The sequence below is a fragment of the Euwallacea similis genome, chromosome 1 (assembly GCF_039881205.1).
Source record: "Euwallacea similis isolate ESF13 chromosome 1, ESF131.1, whole genome shotgun sequence".
NCBI classification, from domain to species: domain Eukaryota; kingdom Metazoa; phylum Arthropoda; class Insecta; order Coleoptera; family Curculionidae; genus Euwallacea; species Euwallacea similis.
Genome location: NC_089609.1, coordinates 4926512 through 4940482, shown reverse-complemented (window position 1 = coordinate 4940482; position 13971 = coordinate 4926512). Strand labels below are relative to the sequence as shown.

Here is a 13971-nt window from a genome sequence, read left to right as displayed (position 1 = left end):
TTCTAACAAGGTTTTCTGATTGTTGCAGATCATTCAAGAACATGTGATTAAAATCCAATATCTACAAATGAAAGTAAAACCATGGAGGCCTTCGTACTACTACTGTTTCTCATGCATCAAATGTAAGCGGGTCATTGGCCATGCACTATGGTACTACCGATCTAAAGATGTGTGCACGCCGGTATATGAACTCTTAATGAAAACGTTACGTTCGACACTTAAGATTCTAAAGATACTCATCCATTCATCGAAGAAAAGACGTGCGATATTTTCTTCCTGCTGTCAGCATTTTTCTATTCGTAGTCCGTTAACGAAACGTGTAGTGTGAAATGCCTTCCGCTGGTGTTTCTAATGATTTTCAAATGATTTGGAGGTGACAAATATGGATCCAGCGAAGAAAAGACATAGTGGAGGGTACGACCCCTTAACTAGGCTTGGAGAGATTACTAGGTAATGCGCAGACTATATGCAGTGAAAAGTTTTGAAATTTTAACATTCACAAACGAAACATTTACGTAAACTTTTTGTCTCATTTTGATTTTCGCATTTACGCTCTGTATAGAAAATTTACAAGTATACCTAAACCACAGCAATTCCTTCTCAGGCTATCCCAATCGACTCCCTCGTCTCCAAGACTTCTCCCGCGTCGCGTTCGGGATTCTACCGGATCTGGTGGCGTATCTAGTTCAGTACTTCGTTCCGATGTTTTATTAGATGAACTGACCGCAGGACCTAGCGATGCTGCTGGCGAAATCAACTGGAAAGAGAGATGCCTCAAATTGCAATTTGAGCTGCATAGAAACAGGACACAGGCCACTAGAACCAGAGATATGTTGCGAGAAAAGGTAAGTCTTTGTACTTCGTAAATTAACAATGAGTGCTCATTTTAAAAAAATGTATAAACACACTAATTGTGAAAATGTGTTGACAGTTTTCAAGTCATAGTCTCGTGCGGGATTAAATTACGCGGAAATCGATAAAAATAACTAGGAAAGTGTATTAAGGAATTGTCCCTTGTAATTGGTGAACAAAACGTTATTTAGAACGTTGCTACGCGTTGAATAATTGACTTCTAACATATCAAAACTAAATATAAATTATCACATTAAAGGGCATTTCGGCCATTAATAGCATTTTTTAGTGCGTCAAGGGCTCAAATTGGAGAGGTATCCCTACTTTCGACTGCAAAATCAACGATTTCACCTCGAATTTTATTGGAATTGGAGTCTTGTCAGTGGGCACCACCCTGTATTTTGAGAGTATCGAAGATAGGCCTGTTTTCACCGCCAGTAACCCGAATCTATTGCCTGCAAAATAAAATGTAAATTAACCATTTTAACGTCCCTGGATTCATTTGTACACTTACCGATACAAATCCTAGGACCTTCTCCGAAGGGAATATAAACCAATCCATCAGAATTGATTTTAGATTTGTTTTCAAATCTTTCAGGAATGTATTTTTCCGGTTCAGGGTAGTACTCAGGATTGTAATGCAATCCAAACAAGGATATGTAGACTACAGTGCCCTTTTCTATTACTAAATCCGAGTCTGGTAGTTTGTAATTCGCAGAACATCGTCTATCCAGGAAGGGCAGCGTTGGGTACTTGCGCATGGTTTCTGGATCATCAACAATTATCCCTTGATTTTTGAAATCATTGCAGCTTACCACACACACACATATCCATATATTTCATTTCACTCACTCCCTCGTATGTCAATTCGCCGTTATATTTTTCCATGTTTTCAAGGATTTCCCTTCGCAAATGTTCCTGGATTTCTGGCTGGATGCTCAACTCATAGAGGGTGAAACTTAGCACGGAGCTAACTGTTTCAAACCCAGCAAAAAATAACTGTACAGCTTGTCCCGCCATTACGGTATCATCTGTGAAATTTCTTTCCTCAGATTCAAAATGTTCAAGTGCTGCTAGCAAATTTAACAGGGCGATAAAGACCCTGTTAATTTTACTAGTACTTAATTTTGCCCTTAGTACCAATGTCTATATGCGTTCCCTTTCTGGCAATTTTCACGATGATGTCTATCATGTCGTTGCGCTTAAGGGTAGGATCTAGTGCATCAGAAGCAATTTTGGTGTGCAGGACTTCCTTAAAAATGTCGTGGAATCGTTTGACGATTGTGGGGTCAATAAAGGGTATTCGTAGAAAGTTGGCGAATTTCGGGGTTAAAAAGTTTGTAAATTGTCTTATGGCGTTTGAGAGCCTAAAAGCATAAATGATCATTTATCTAGAAGCATGCCTCTGCTTTGAATATTGCCATTACTTTACCTAAAGTCGAACAATTTCCTTCCAAGATTCCTGCAAAACGAAAATCTTGATTATGCTCATTGATTAATAATTAATTTTGCGTTAAATTCGTGCAACCGTAGTAAAGTTTATATGTGAACAAGTAAAACGCTCAATAATTCTCATGAAGTTCTATCATGACTTCAATGGACTTTCATCAAAACAAAACTAACATTTTTCAGAATTGATCTAATCGCAATTTAATGGGGAAACAGCAGCTATGTGCTTATATTTTGTCACAAAAACAAAGTTTATGTTAACGCAATAGTTTGAGTAACTAGGCGGATGAAGATATTGGGATCGTAGCCAGCAAGATAGTGCATTGTTGACAAAAATCAAAAGAAATGCCAAGCTTAAATAAGATTATTATGAAGACGACTAATTAAAAAAAAACGCACAATATCTATTACTTTGGAGATTGATATTTCAACTATGTATTTCTTTCGATATTTGGCAACATCTCACATTTTTCCCGGCTGTGAATAATACATATATCCCCTGCTGCTCCTATTCAGGACATTGCGCCAATGACTAACACTGTTAATTAACGTGCTGTTGTTATTTACATGTAAGTGTAGGATTTTCCGAAATGATTTGCCTGTGAAGAATTTTTCGTTTAAATTTTACAATCCTTATAGTTTTCGAATTATAAGGTGTCCCATAAAAGAATGGACAGGAAGGCCTCAAGTAAAAATATGCTTATTTCTGTAGGTTTTTCTGATCAAATAAGTAGACATATGGATGGGGCACCCATCCTCATGTTATACTACCGATTTCAAATAAAATCTGACTTCTATTGATTAATATTGATGATATGTGCATTTTTTGAAACTCTCAACAAACTCTTACCTGAATTCTGCGTCTTCACTCTCAAATGACTTGGCATCTACCGCAAATGTTGATATGGCAATAATATTCGTCGAATATTTTGCACAAATCTCCTTGGACTCCATGTTCGGAACATTTTCAATTCGACTCAAATATCGGCACAGTTCTTTCCCCTCATTTAGGAACAAAGGGAACATTTTCTTGAGCTTTCCAGAGCTGAACACCGGGCTCGCGCTGTTTCTTAATTCCTTCCATTTGGGATTAGTAGCGAAAAACAAGAAGTTCGACATGACGGGATGGTGAAGACAGGGTGATACGGACCTATCTTGGAAATAGGAAGAATCCTTCTGCATAATCGCTTTTATGTATTTGGGGGATTTGATCACCAACACCGGCTGGTCGAAGACAAACACACCGAAGTAATCTTTGTTGACTTTCTTGGTCAGATCTGCTAACCATTCTGCCAGGATTTGTTTCATGCGAAAGACCGGTAGAAGGTTTCCGAAGAGAGGAATTGGCTTGATGTAGTAGACATTGCGTTTTTTCCAGTAATCAAAGTTTCGAGTAAGGAAGAGGTAAGGCAAAATTAAGGTGAGAGCCAGTAAGGCCAATGTGAGAAGTGAAAAATTCTCCATCTAAAAATGTTTAAATATTCTCAACGTTTTATTACCTAATATTCAATAACCTTACCATTTACGTGATTGTCTCAAAGGAGAATAATGTACTAAATTTCGTTTGATCATACGTGACCCCAAATATATACTTTTCCTATATTATCTTTGTATCAGAAAAATGGATGATTGTGAAAAAATTGAAGGGATCGATGTAAACAATGTCTAAGGTCAAAACAGAACCGGAGAAGTTTTTTTGTGTTTTTGCTAACATGATGAGAAACTATGAAAGTGAAATAGTCACTATTGCGGTTCTGTGCTTGGGGCATTTAAGCGGTATTAAGATCATATATAATTAAGTGATTTTCACAGAAAGATTCACGTTTATTTACAAATACATGTAATATTGTACATACTGCAAATTGTCTAATTATGCTCTGATACAAATCTACGTCACTAGCGAGGCTACTAATTAGTATTGATAAACAGTAGCTAGTCATGTTCTTAATTAATGGAATATTTCTCATCCATGTGCGAAGGTTCGTTTTTATATCACTCTTGTTTTATTTTATTTTATTTAGTTACTTTGGATTTGATAGATTCATTCTAAATGTTTACCGCTTTGACTAAAGAATTTCTAAAATCGTGATAACTTTCATGTGATCACTATTTTCGTGTCTGCTCTAGTGCTGTTACGATATTTTGGTCTTAATAGTTCCATCTCGACCTAGCAAGCTAAGAATATTTAATCAAAACTTACCTCCGAAGGGCCACGGGGGATGCGTAGTTCCTTAAAGACCGCATTAAGGTTCGACCGCATCCTTTTCAACCCCATTTACCAGACATATCCCAACTGTTAATTACAGGACCGAAAACGGGTACATACATTATTTGCCCTCTGGACATTTTATATGTTCCTGTAGGAGAACTATCAAACACGTCATTACAGACTGTATATTAAATAATTCATCCCCCTTTCACCCCCAAACGGCTTTTGACTAATTTCGCCCACGTGCGTCAAACGGCCGAAATCTACTGCGAATATGCACAGAATCGGGCGATTTACGCCACTTGGGCCAGTTTATGTTCCAATGCGGCAAAAGTTTTCTAATAACCCTCCGATAATTTGTTGCGGCACAAGAGTTCTAACGTAGGGCTAAATGGATATGTAATTGTCGATTTCCGCTCTTTTTTCCAGTAGTTTTTTATTCGTTGCAAAGTTAAATAATTATGGACATTTGAATGCAACTCCTTTTGGTCAGGAAAAAGATGAAAAAACTTAATTTTTTATTTTACTCGTTCATTTGATGTTATGTATCTTGCAAACTAGTTAGGCGGTTGGATAAAGATTTAGACATACCGTACAAAAGGCATAGACACAAGTTATCATAAATTTTTCCCATGAATTAGAAATGTTATAAAACATTCAGGCGGTTCCATGTATAGACGTATAATTTAAAATATCCACCTTTGAGAAATACCCCAATTTGTTAGTTTGCAGTCAATTTTTCTTTGAACCTCTATATGTTTTTCCGCCTTTCTTCATCTCAAAAACTGATTTTTGAGTGGTTTTTGAATGGCTCAATTTTATCTTCTGTCGCTGTGACTGATCAAATCGCTCCGAATGTTTTATTCCCGAACTCATCCAGCACGTTCTGGATACACCTAATTTTAACGCTCGCATGGTTTTGTTAGTTGCACTTCACATTCGAAAGGTGTTTTTGAATACGAATGTGCTCGTAGTGCCATTGGGGTTCTGATGTTGGCAATGTCATATATACGGATGGCGATAATGTAAAATAATTTCCAACCCTTCCTTGCACGGTTTTAAAAGGTGTGTCACATTACATCACTATCAGTATCGATTTCCTCGGGTTTCTTTCCCAACTTAAAGTACTCCTAGGTCCTCTAAATCCGAAAGTTTAAGACGGAGTACTTATTACTGCGGTTCACACCCCCGCCCTCGTTATTTATTACGGGGTATTTCCAGAAAGTCGCCCCCTTTATCTCGCGCAGTATATTTCGGCAGCAGTTATTCCTCCTCTAATGTTTTACGGCCTTCAGCTTGCTTGTTCCGTTCTTTTACTACCAACTGCTCCGGTGATATTTTCCCTAGGAGAAGTAATTTGAACGGTGACTTTACAAGCTCCGGTTATTGTTCTGGGAACAATCAGCGTAATGAACCAGTTCATAACTCGCGGTTTGTCTTGGAAACTTTGGAAATTTTCCATCTGGATAACTGCTCTGAAAGGAAATGCGCAAATCCATCATTATTAAAACGCTAACGATTCATAATCGCCTCGGCCCAGAATTTTACATGGAGGAACAAAACGTATTCATAATAGAGATAAATAGACGTTGCACGGGGGCTGTTTGCGTCCTTTTTTTCGGACAACGTCCATCAATCATCCTTTTCTCCGGAGATATTGCACGTGTCGACTTTAATCACTTAGCAGCTTAGATTCGACGATTTATCCACCAGCACAATTCCTGAAGAACAGCCGGAAATTATATAAATTTGGGGGATGTCGAAAATATGGATTGATGGATTTGTTATTGGTCCAAGATGTTGAGCAATACATCAAGGTAGAAGTGCATTTTCTGCAGGCTGACTATATTCAAATTACCACTAAGTTCTTTGATATTGGTAAATATATCACCAAATTTCGCAATATCAATCGCAAATTCAATTTTAATAGTCAAAGGTAATTAATCACTTGACTCGGAAAAAATAAGGGATGAAATTACAAATTCATCTCTCTGGTAGGGGTGAGTTGGCAAACCCAATATAACTGTCGTTTAGTGTGTACTTACTAGGGTTTATGTCCTACCAGGGCCCTATTAGATTTGCTTATCTTGGTCCAGGGACGGATTATCGTGCCCGCGCATAAGCCGCCTTCATTATTTGCAGCCCCAACGTTATTCTGCATAAAGAGCGCATTCGAGAGTTTTTGACGTTTTCAATTCCAATTACGGCTTCCCAAAAGTAAGTTTTCCAACATTACCAAAGTGGAAGGGGGGAGGGGTACAAAGCCTTATAAATGCTAAGGAAACTAAGCATTTGTTTTGAACATTAAAAGGTAAAAAAACTCCTATACAGGGTGCACATAAAGTATGGAATAAATCCCTTCTCTAGGTGTGAAAATAAAATAATAAAAAATGCTTGGAGAAGTGGACTTTAGTTTACAATTCCGCATATTTTGATTGGACAATATTTACTGTGACGTCATCGTTGTTCCAAATATGACGTCAGTGTTAATTTTTTTAAATGGTAACCCCTGTTTTTGATCATTTTACGTGAAAGGACACTTTTTTATGTACAGGACAAATTTTTTGATAAATTCTCAAAAACATATTTTTTCACGGTAACAGGAAAATACATTTTAACGAAACATAGTATTTAATAAGTAGGAATAATAAATATTTACTAAATTAAATATTCAAATTGAAACTCTTCTTGCGCCTGGCAGTATTCCAAATGGTGGATAAATTTATGCTGAACCCTATTTATTGTTTCTTGATTAATATTAGAGCATTCTTTTTTGATTCTAGTTTTTAAGTTGTCAATTGTTTCAGGTCTAGTTTTTTACACAACATTTTTCAAGTAGCCAAATAAAAAATAATCCAGAGGATTAAGATCTGGAGACCTTGATAGCCATTCAATAAATCCACATCTTCCAACCCGTATGTTGGGAAATGCTATATCGTTGAAATATTGCCTATCCTGAACTACATAATGCGGTAGTGCACCATTTTACTCGAACCATACATTTTCATCATGTGTCATTGGGTTATTCGGGCTGAGAAATAAAGTTCTTAAAATGGGGATTAAGTGTTCTAAAAATTTAAGGTATCTTGGATCGTTCAAAGTTTCTTCAAAAAACCCAACGATCTGATTTTTGACAATCCCGGCCCAAACATTAATTTTTCCAGAATATTGGGTGTATTCTCCTCCATCTGGAATTTTCCTTTGCCCAATAGCGACACTTTTGTCTATTCATTTCTCCGGTTGAGTCATTTGAAAATATATAAGGGTTATAAATAAGTTTCCGCCGTTTGATATTAAAAATTAGGAATTTATTGTGAAAGAACGATGCATTATGTTTTATTCAAAGTATTGTCCATCACTAGCCACTACTTTTTCCCATCTTTCTGGCAGCATTCGAATACCACGTGGGAAGAACTCTTCATCTGTTGAGATCATCCATGAATCGACCCAATCTTTGGTATCTTCGTATGATGTAAAGCGCTGCTCAGACAGAGCATGTGCCATCGACTGGAATAAGTGATAGTCAGATGGGGCAAGGTCTGGTGAATATGGCGAGTGGGGTAGAATTTCCCAACTAAGTGTTTCCGAATAGGTGTTTTGACCGGCACCGCAACGTGCGGACGAGCTTTATCATGTAGGAGAATAATTTTGTCGTGTCTGGAGTAGTAATGGACGCCTTTTTTCCTTGAATGCTCGGCTCAATCTCATTAATTGTGTTCGATAGAGAGTTCCAGTAATGGTTGTGTTCATTTTGAGCAACTCATAATATATGACACCAAGCTGATCCCACCAAATACACAACGTGAGTTTTTTTCCATGAATATTTGGTTTGGCTGTCGATGTTGAAGCATGGGTTATCATAATGGATCCATTTTTTATCGTCAGTGACTACTCGATGCAGAAAACCCTTTTTTTATGCCTGGCAAGCAGCATTTCACTCGTGCGAAATCGGCGTTCGACGTCTCTCGGCTTCAATTCATAAGGAACCCAATTCCCAGCTCTTTTAAATGATGCGAAATTGCTGGTTGAGTCACTTCTAATGTGAGTGCGCAAGTTCTTTTTGCGTTTGAGACGAATCTTCCTCCGATAAGACTTCCAATTCCGTATCTTCGTCCACTTTAGGTCTTCCACTGCATTCTTTGTCTTCCACGTGAAATTGACCATTTTTAAATTTGTGAAACCACTCGCGACAACTTCTCTCACTTGAAGCAGCCTCACTATATGCTTCTACAAGCAATCGATGCGCCTAAGCTGCAGATTTCTTCAAGTTAAAGAAGTAAATTAAAAGTTCCCGCAAAATGACGCTTATTCAGTGCAAAACTTGACACTATTGAACGAAACAAATTATGTGATGCTGATAAGGAGTCACTAATATTTCAAAGTGATGTTGTTACTAGATGACCAAACTTGCGATAGTACGTTTTACATCTGATAATTTCAAGATAATCTCCTGTTGGGGCCATGTTTTGTCAAATGGCGGAAACTTATTTGTGTTATGCCAACGTTCACATCTTGCTAGACGCGGAATAAGATATTCGGCGTATCAATTGTATGGTTTATATTATTTTTTCCCGGTAACGAATCGGCTCTCCAAAAGGGTCAGAATTGATTCGGTATCCTTTGCGACCAGACACCTTGTATCATTTTTTTTTGTCATTAAAATCTCATTACCGAGCCGTTAATTTCAATTTTAAAAATTACCGAAAATTAAACCTACATTCAACATAACTTTCGTACACTTTATAATATTTTCAACTTCGCGAGGGTAATTATGGCACATACCCATTAGGGTTCGATAGAATTGCTTTCGTCGGTCTGGGTCATCTTCATTTTACTTTTTTTAACTTTCATTTAACATTTTCTAGGAATGACACTTTAGATTTTAAAACCTTATGTACAGGCGAAATAGGAAAATCATAATCGCGACCAAGTTGCCGAATGCTACTACATGGATTTCCTTGTACAGTTAGTAAAACATTAAATTTTTTGTTCTTACTAATCGCATAATATGTAAGCCTCCGGTTTACCTTTCACAAAACCTGTATCTCGAAACTTTCTCTCAATTTTGCCGACTATTAATTGGTTTATTTTTCTATCCGGATATTTGTTGTTAAATAAAACATACCCCTCCTGTTGTGTTCGCACTTTATCACCATAGCCAATTATAAGAATTTCAATTTTTTGTGTTATAGATAAACGCGTCGCACAACTTTTATTTGAAATTAAACCTTTACAAAGTCTAACCAAAACTAACACACATGAAAATGTTGTGTATTAAACGAATAAAAATAACTTTCTATGAAAATGAATAAACGAACCTACCAAATAAATCAACAAAACTCCGATTCGTTCAGTGGTTGTCTATCTTTTATCGTTATGTATCAACAAATTTATTATGTAACGTAATAAAAATGTTTATGTCCTGTACATAGAAAAGTGTGCCCTTTCACATAAAAGGGTCATAAACGGGGATTACCGTTTAAAAAAATTAACACTGACGTCACATCTGGAACAATGATGACGTCGCGGTGAATATTGTCCAACCAAAATGTAATATGTGGAATTGTAAACTAAAGTCGATGTGTCCATACTTTATGTACACCTGTGTGTACCTATATATATTTAAGTGATATTTTATTATAGCGATAGTTAATAGTTGCTATATTTGAGGGAAATAACCATAAATATTCAGCCTAATTACGTTTAATTGCACAATAACGCTGAATTTGCATTCGAAAATGTCTATTCAAATGTCAAGTTTATTATGGAGCTGTCAAATTTATGTGTTTTCGGAACATGATGACATAGTTCAGTAATCGCGCACTGGATGCGAGTGTAATTAATGTCTGAGCGACTCAAGATAACATCGGCGAGTTCAAAGCTACTAAGCGCTTCATAGCGATTGCAGGGAACGATAAATAAAATGATAAAAGCAATAAAAATCGGTCACCACGTTGAAAGCTGAACAAGTAATTTTCATAAAAGCTTCTTTCGTTGATCATCTGTACAAGATGTGTCCTAAACATACGGCGTAAACTTAAAGAGGTATTTCTTGGGTAAAAATGTTTTTTTTTTTAATTAACAGGTACGCTATAAGTGAACATTAAGTCCAAAATTGCCTTAAAATCTTACCCGTAAGTGTTTGACTTCATTGCACCTTCTTAATTATCAGTCGGCAATGTAATACTTTCCAGTAATAACTATCAATTTTCCTTGAATAAACCATATAACAACATGCTTCAACGTTTACTAACATGTTGTTGTTAAACCGGTGTATAACATACCTACGTAAGTTTAAATTATTCTGGAGCATAACACGATCAGTCTTCCCACTTGCTGGTCTGAAGAGTTTAGTATCATCTGAAACCTCAATCCCGCGGAGCTCTTCAAAGACTATGGTACATCATTAATAATAATCTTAAAAAAATAGAAGGCTAAGAAGGCTGTCCGGGGGTAGACCGAAGTTATCAATGTAGCACCGAGATAAAGAGAAACTTGCCGTGACTCTTGGATTCGCTCCTCACGTACGAGTTTATGAACATCACTGACCTGCCGGAGATCCCGTCTCCACGTTAAAATTCCACGATCGCCTTTTTCAAGAACTTGTGGACAATCAGGGTAAATAATATCTAATTGTTCGTTATTTAGGAATGTATTTTTCGCATATTCTGAGAAAAGAGATCAGTTTAAGGCTGTCGATTTACGAGATATTAAGCCATGCATGTATCTTCAAATTCAAATACGGATTTATACGTAATTCTCTCAAAAACCTTGTAGAAAAAGTTCACGTAAAAGATGCGTATATGTTCCGGACGGTTCCGGAAGCGGTTCATTTCCGAAATGCAGGGTATTGAAATTTAGAAAGGTTCATAAGAACTTTGTTTCTTATTTTGACTTAAAGGAGTGTCCCGTTAAATCTGCGCCGTATGATTAGAAAACGCCCTATATAAACATAGAGAGGGTGCAAAAATTAATGATAACACCAGGAAGCATATTTCGCAAAGACAAAGTCCTCGATGCGATGGCATGCGTCACGTCCAACTGAGATGAACGATGACATAAGTGAAATGTCAACGGGCCTAAGTAAACTTATTCGTCGCCTGTCCCCCTCTCCCCTGTTTTCCAGGGGTTTTCCAGGGCCCAGGTGTTTTCGCGGCAGGCATCTCGTCCCGGTTACTTTTGATGGGGGTTGAAAATATCCATCAGTCAACGGGGGGCTGTTCCGTCCTCTTGAGCGTTTCAGCAAATTTATTCCCATCATTCGCTGTGTTTCTCCATAGGAAAAATGTTCATAGTTGGCTTGACAATTCTCCAATTTGTTTTTTCATTGTAATTTCTAATTTAATCAGCATTATTTTGCATGCAAATCCCCTCCTTCCGGCGACATCAACGAATAATTCAATTTGAGCTACAACAAAAATAAACCATAAACAAAACATCGAAGGGGTGTTTTATATTCCGTAGCACTCCCTTCGATGCTTTTTACACTTTTTAGTAAATCCATTCTCTCTCGTGTCTACAACTGGAGCGTAAAGAGGAAAAATATCTCTAAGAAACGAGAGCTGTTATGACTCGGAGCTTCAAATTTTAATACCTTCCTCGTTTCGTAAATAATGTATCATTTTTGCCTCAAAGTTGGAGGTTTCAGACACATTTATTGTTTATTTCGATCCCATTTGCGAGCCAAGAAATGCGTTTTGAGGGACGTTATACTTAATATAAAAACTTTCACAGGTCTAATATGAAAATTCCCGAGATATCGAATAAATATAGACGAGAATTTTCATATTGCCAAAAGATACAGAGGGCCCCAGAAACATTGGCCAGATAAGTATAGCGTGCTAGCGGATAGAACAGAGCGATTCAGCTAAATGTGCCTTATAAAATACTCACTTGGTTTCATTCCACAAGATGTGTAAGTATTTTTTTATCGTCTAAGTGAGGAATAAATCTAGTAGTTTCTGATTTACTGGCTTTAAATTGCTTTAGGGAGGTTTTTAGGTATGATAAAGTCATTTGAAAAGCTATTTTTACTGATGTTTACTATATCCATAATTAGTCACAACTGCATATATTAATGAACAGATTGTTTCATTAGTGTGATAAGTAAATCGCGTTATACTTTCACGAATGCCTCGACACAATGTGATGACGAAACGTTGAGGTGAGAAATATGGTTTTTGTTTATGTGCAAACAAATTTTAAAAGTCGCGCGGCTGAGAGTACCTGGAACTTTATCACAATAATAAATAATTAAATCAGAACCTTTGAATGACATTGCAATAAACTGGGTGAACTCATTCAGTTCGTTCAAAACCGCATAGTGGAAGGTAAAAAATTCTCACGACAGATCAAGAAGGAGAAATCTCCCTCAAAGTCGTTCCCCTTGAAGCTCGTAAAGGGTATGGAATTTAATTTTTGGCCACTGTTTATGAATCATCCTGTATGCCAAACGAACGTAAATCTTTCATTCGTGGAATTCAAAAGGCACACAAGACATTGAAGAAGAAAATATTTACCGAACTATTTATACAAATGACTGCTTGTTAGTGCCCCAGATAAAGTAGTTTAAAAGATGTACGTTTGATTACATTTCTGGCTTTTTTTCCATTTATGTGCATGTACTAAAGAATTTAAGATAAAAGAGAGTGTTAAACTCTATTAAAAAGTGAGTGGGAAACGGAAATTACTTGTTGAAATTTAATACTAAATACATCAAATTATCTTAATCAAATTGAAAACAATACGATTTTCAATATGCCTACTATAGTTCTCCAAATCATCTTAAATGAATTTACTCATCAAATAAAAAACAGTAAGCGTCACAATATGGAATTACATATTCTCTTTTTCCAATAAATGGTTTAATTGAGATTCAATCGAGATTGGATATGCATTTTTAGGAACCCTCATTTGAACAGAGACGAATTTGCAAATAAATCTCAAGCAGTCTCTATAGCACTTAACCTCAAATTATAGGCCAAATTGCTCAATTGCAGTTAATCTAACCGGTGGAATTGTTCGAGTGAAATATTTCATGAATATTTGATTATCTTATTGTGCTTTTCAGTAACTTCAATGGACTCTCCAGGTTTAATGGCCGCGGAAATTGAAATAAATTCTAGCGTTGCATAATGGTACTCGAAATTAATGTCTTTGTTTCGCGATTTATGCCTTGAATATGCTTTTTTACTTCAAGAAGAAACCCCGTTTTCTTTCCTCTTGGATGGAGTAATGGTAGTTTTTATCACCCCTAAAATGAAAGCTATTAGAATCTAATTTAGGTGAACCCACACGATCAATCGAGGCAGAAAATTACTGTGTCGTAGACCCAAATCCTTTTTTCTTAATAATTCCTGCCCTAAAGACCGATATCCTGCATTATTCATGAGTTTTGGCCGGAGCGGGATTAAATTAATTCTACAAATCTGCTCGATTCATTTACTTTAAATGTATCGGCG

The 13971-nt window shown here is 36.7% G+C and overlaps 2 protein-coding genes across 8 annotated transcripts in view; one reads left to right on the top strand and one right to left on the bottom strand.

Annotated features, from left to right (window-relative positions):
* On the bottom strand, positions 1-3879 carry LOC136412603 (cytochrome P450 6k1-like). Its single transcript, XM_066395717.1, has 7 exons — positions 3821-3879; positions 3152-3765; positions 2285-2314; positions 1993-2219; positions 1668-1883; positions 1367-1618; positions 1-1307 (listed from the first exon to the last, which is right to left on the bottom strand). The coding sequence occupies exons 1-7, from the start codon at positions 3821-3823 to the stop codon at positions 1138-1140; spliced, it is 1512 nt and encodes a 503-aa protein (XP_066251814.1). The 5' UTR covers positions 3824-3879; the 3' UTR covers positions 1-1137.
* The window catches only part of LOC136412413 (uncharacterized protein CG43867), a 50435-nt gene continuing 36490 nt past the window's right edge, over positions 27-13971 (top strand). For 6 of the 7 annotated variants that reach the window (XM_066395491.1, XM_066395480.1, XM_066395506.1 and 3 more), the window contains exons 1-2: positions 29-450; positions 605-845. In XM_066395491.1, coding sequence (XP_066251588.1) covers positions 383-450; positions 605-845 — 309 coding nt within the window. In that variant the 5' untranslated portion in view covers positions 29-382. Of the gene's footprint in view, positions 451-604; positions 846-13971 lie in introns of all 7 variants that reach the window. The other variant, XM_066395473.1, reaches the window with a different exon arrangement.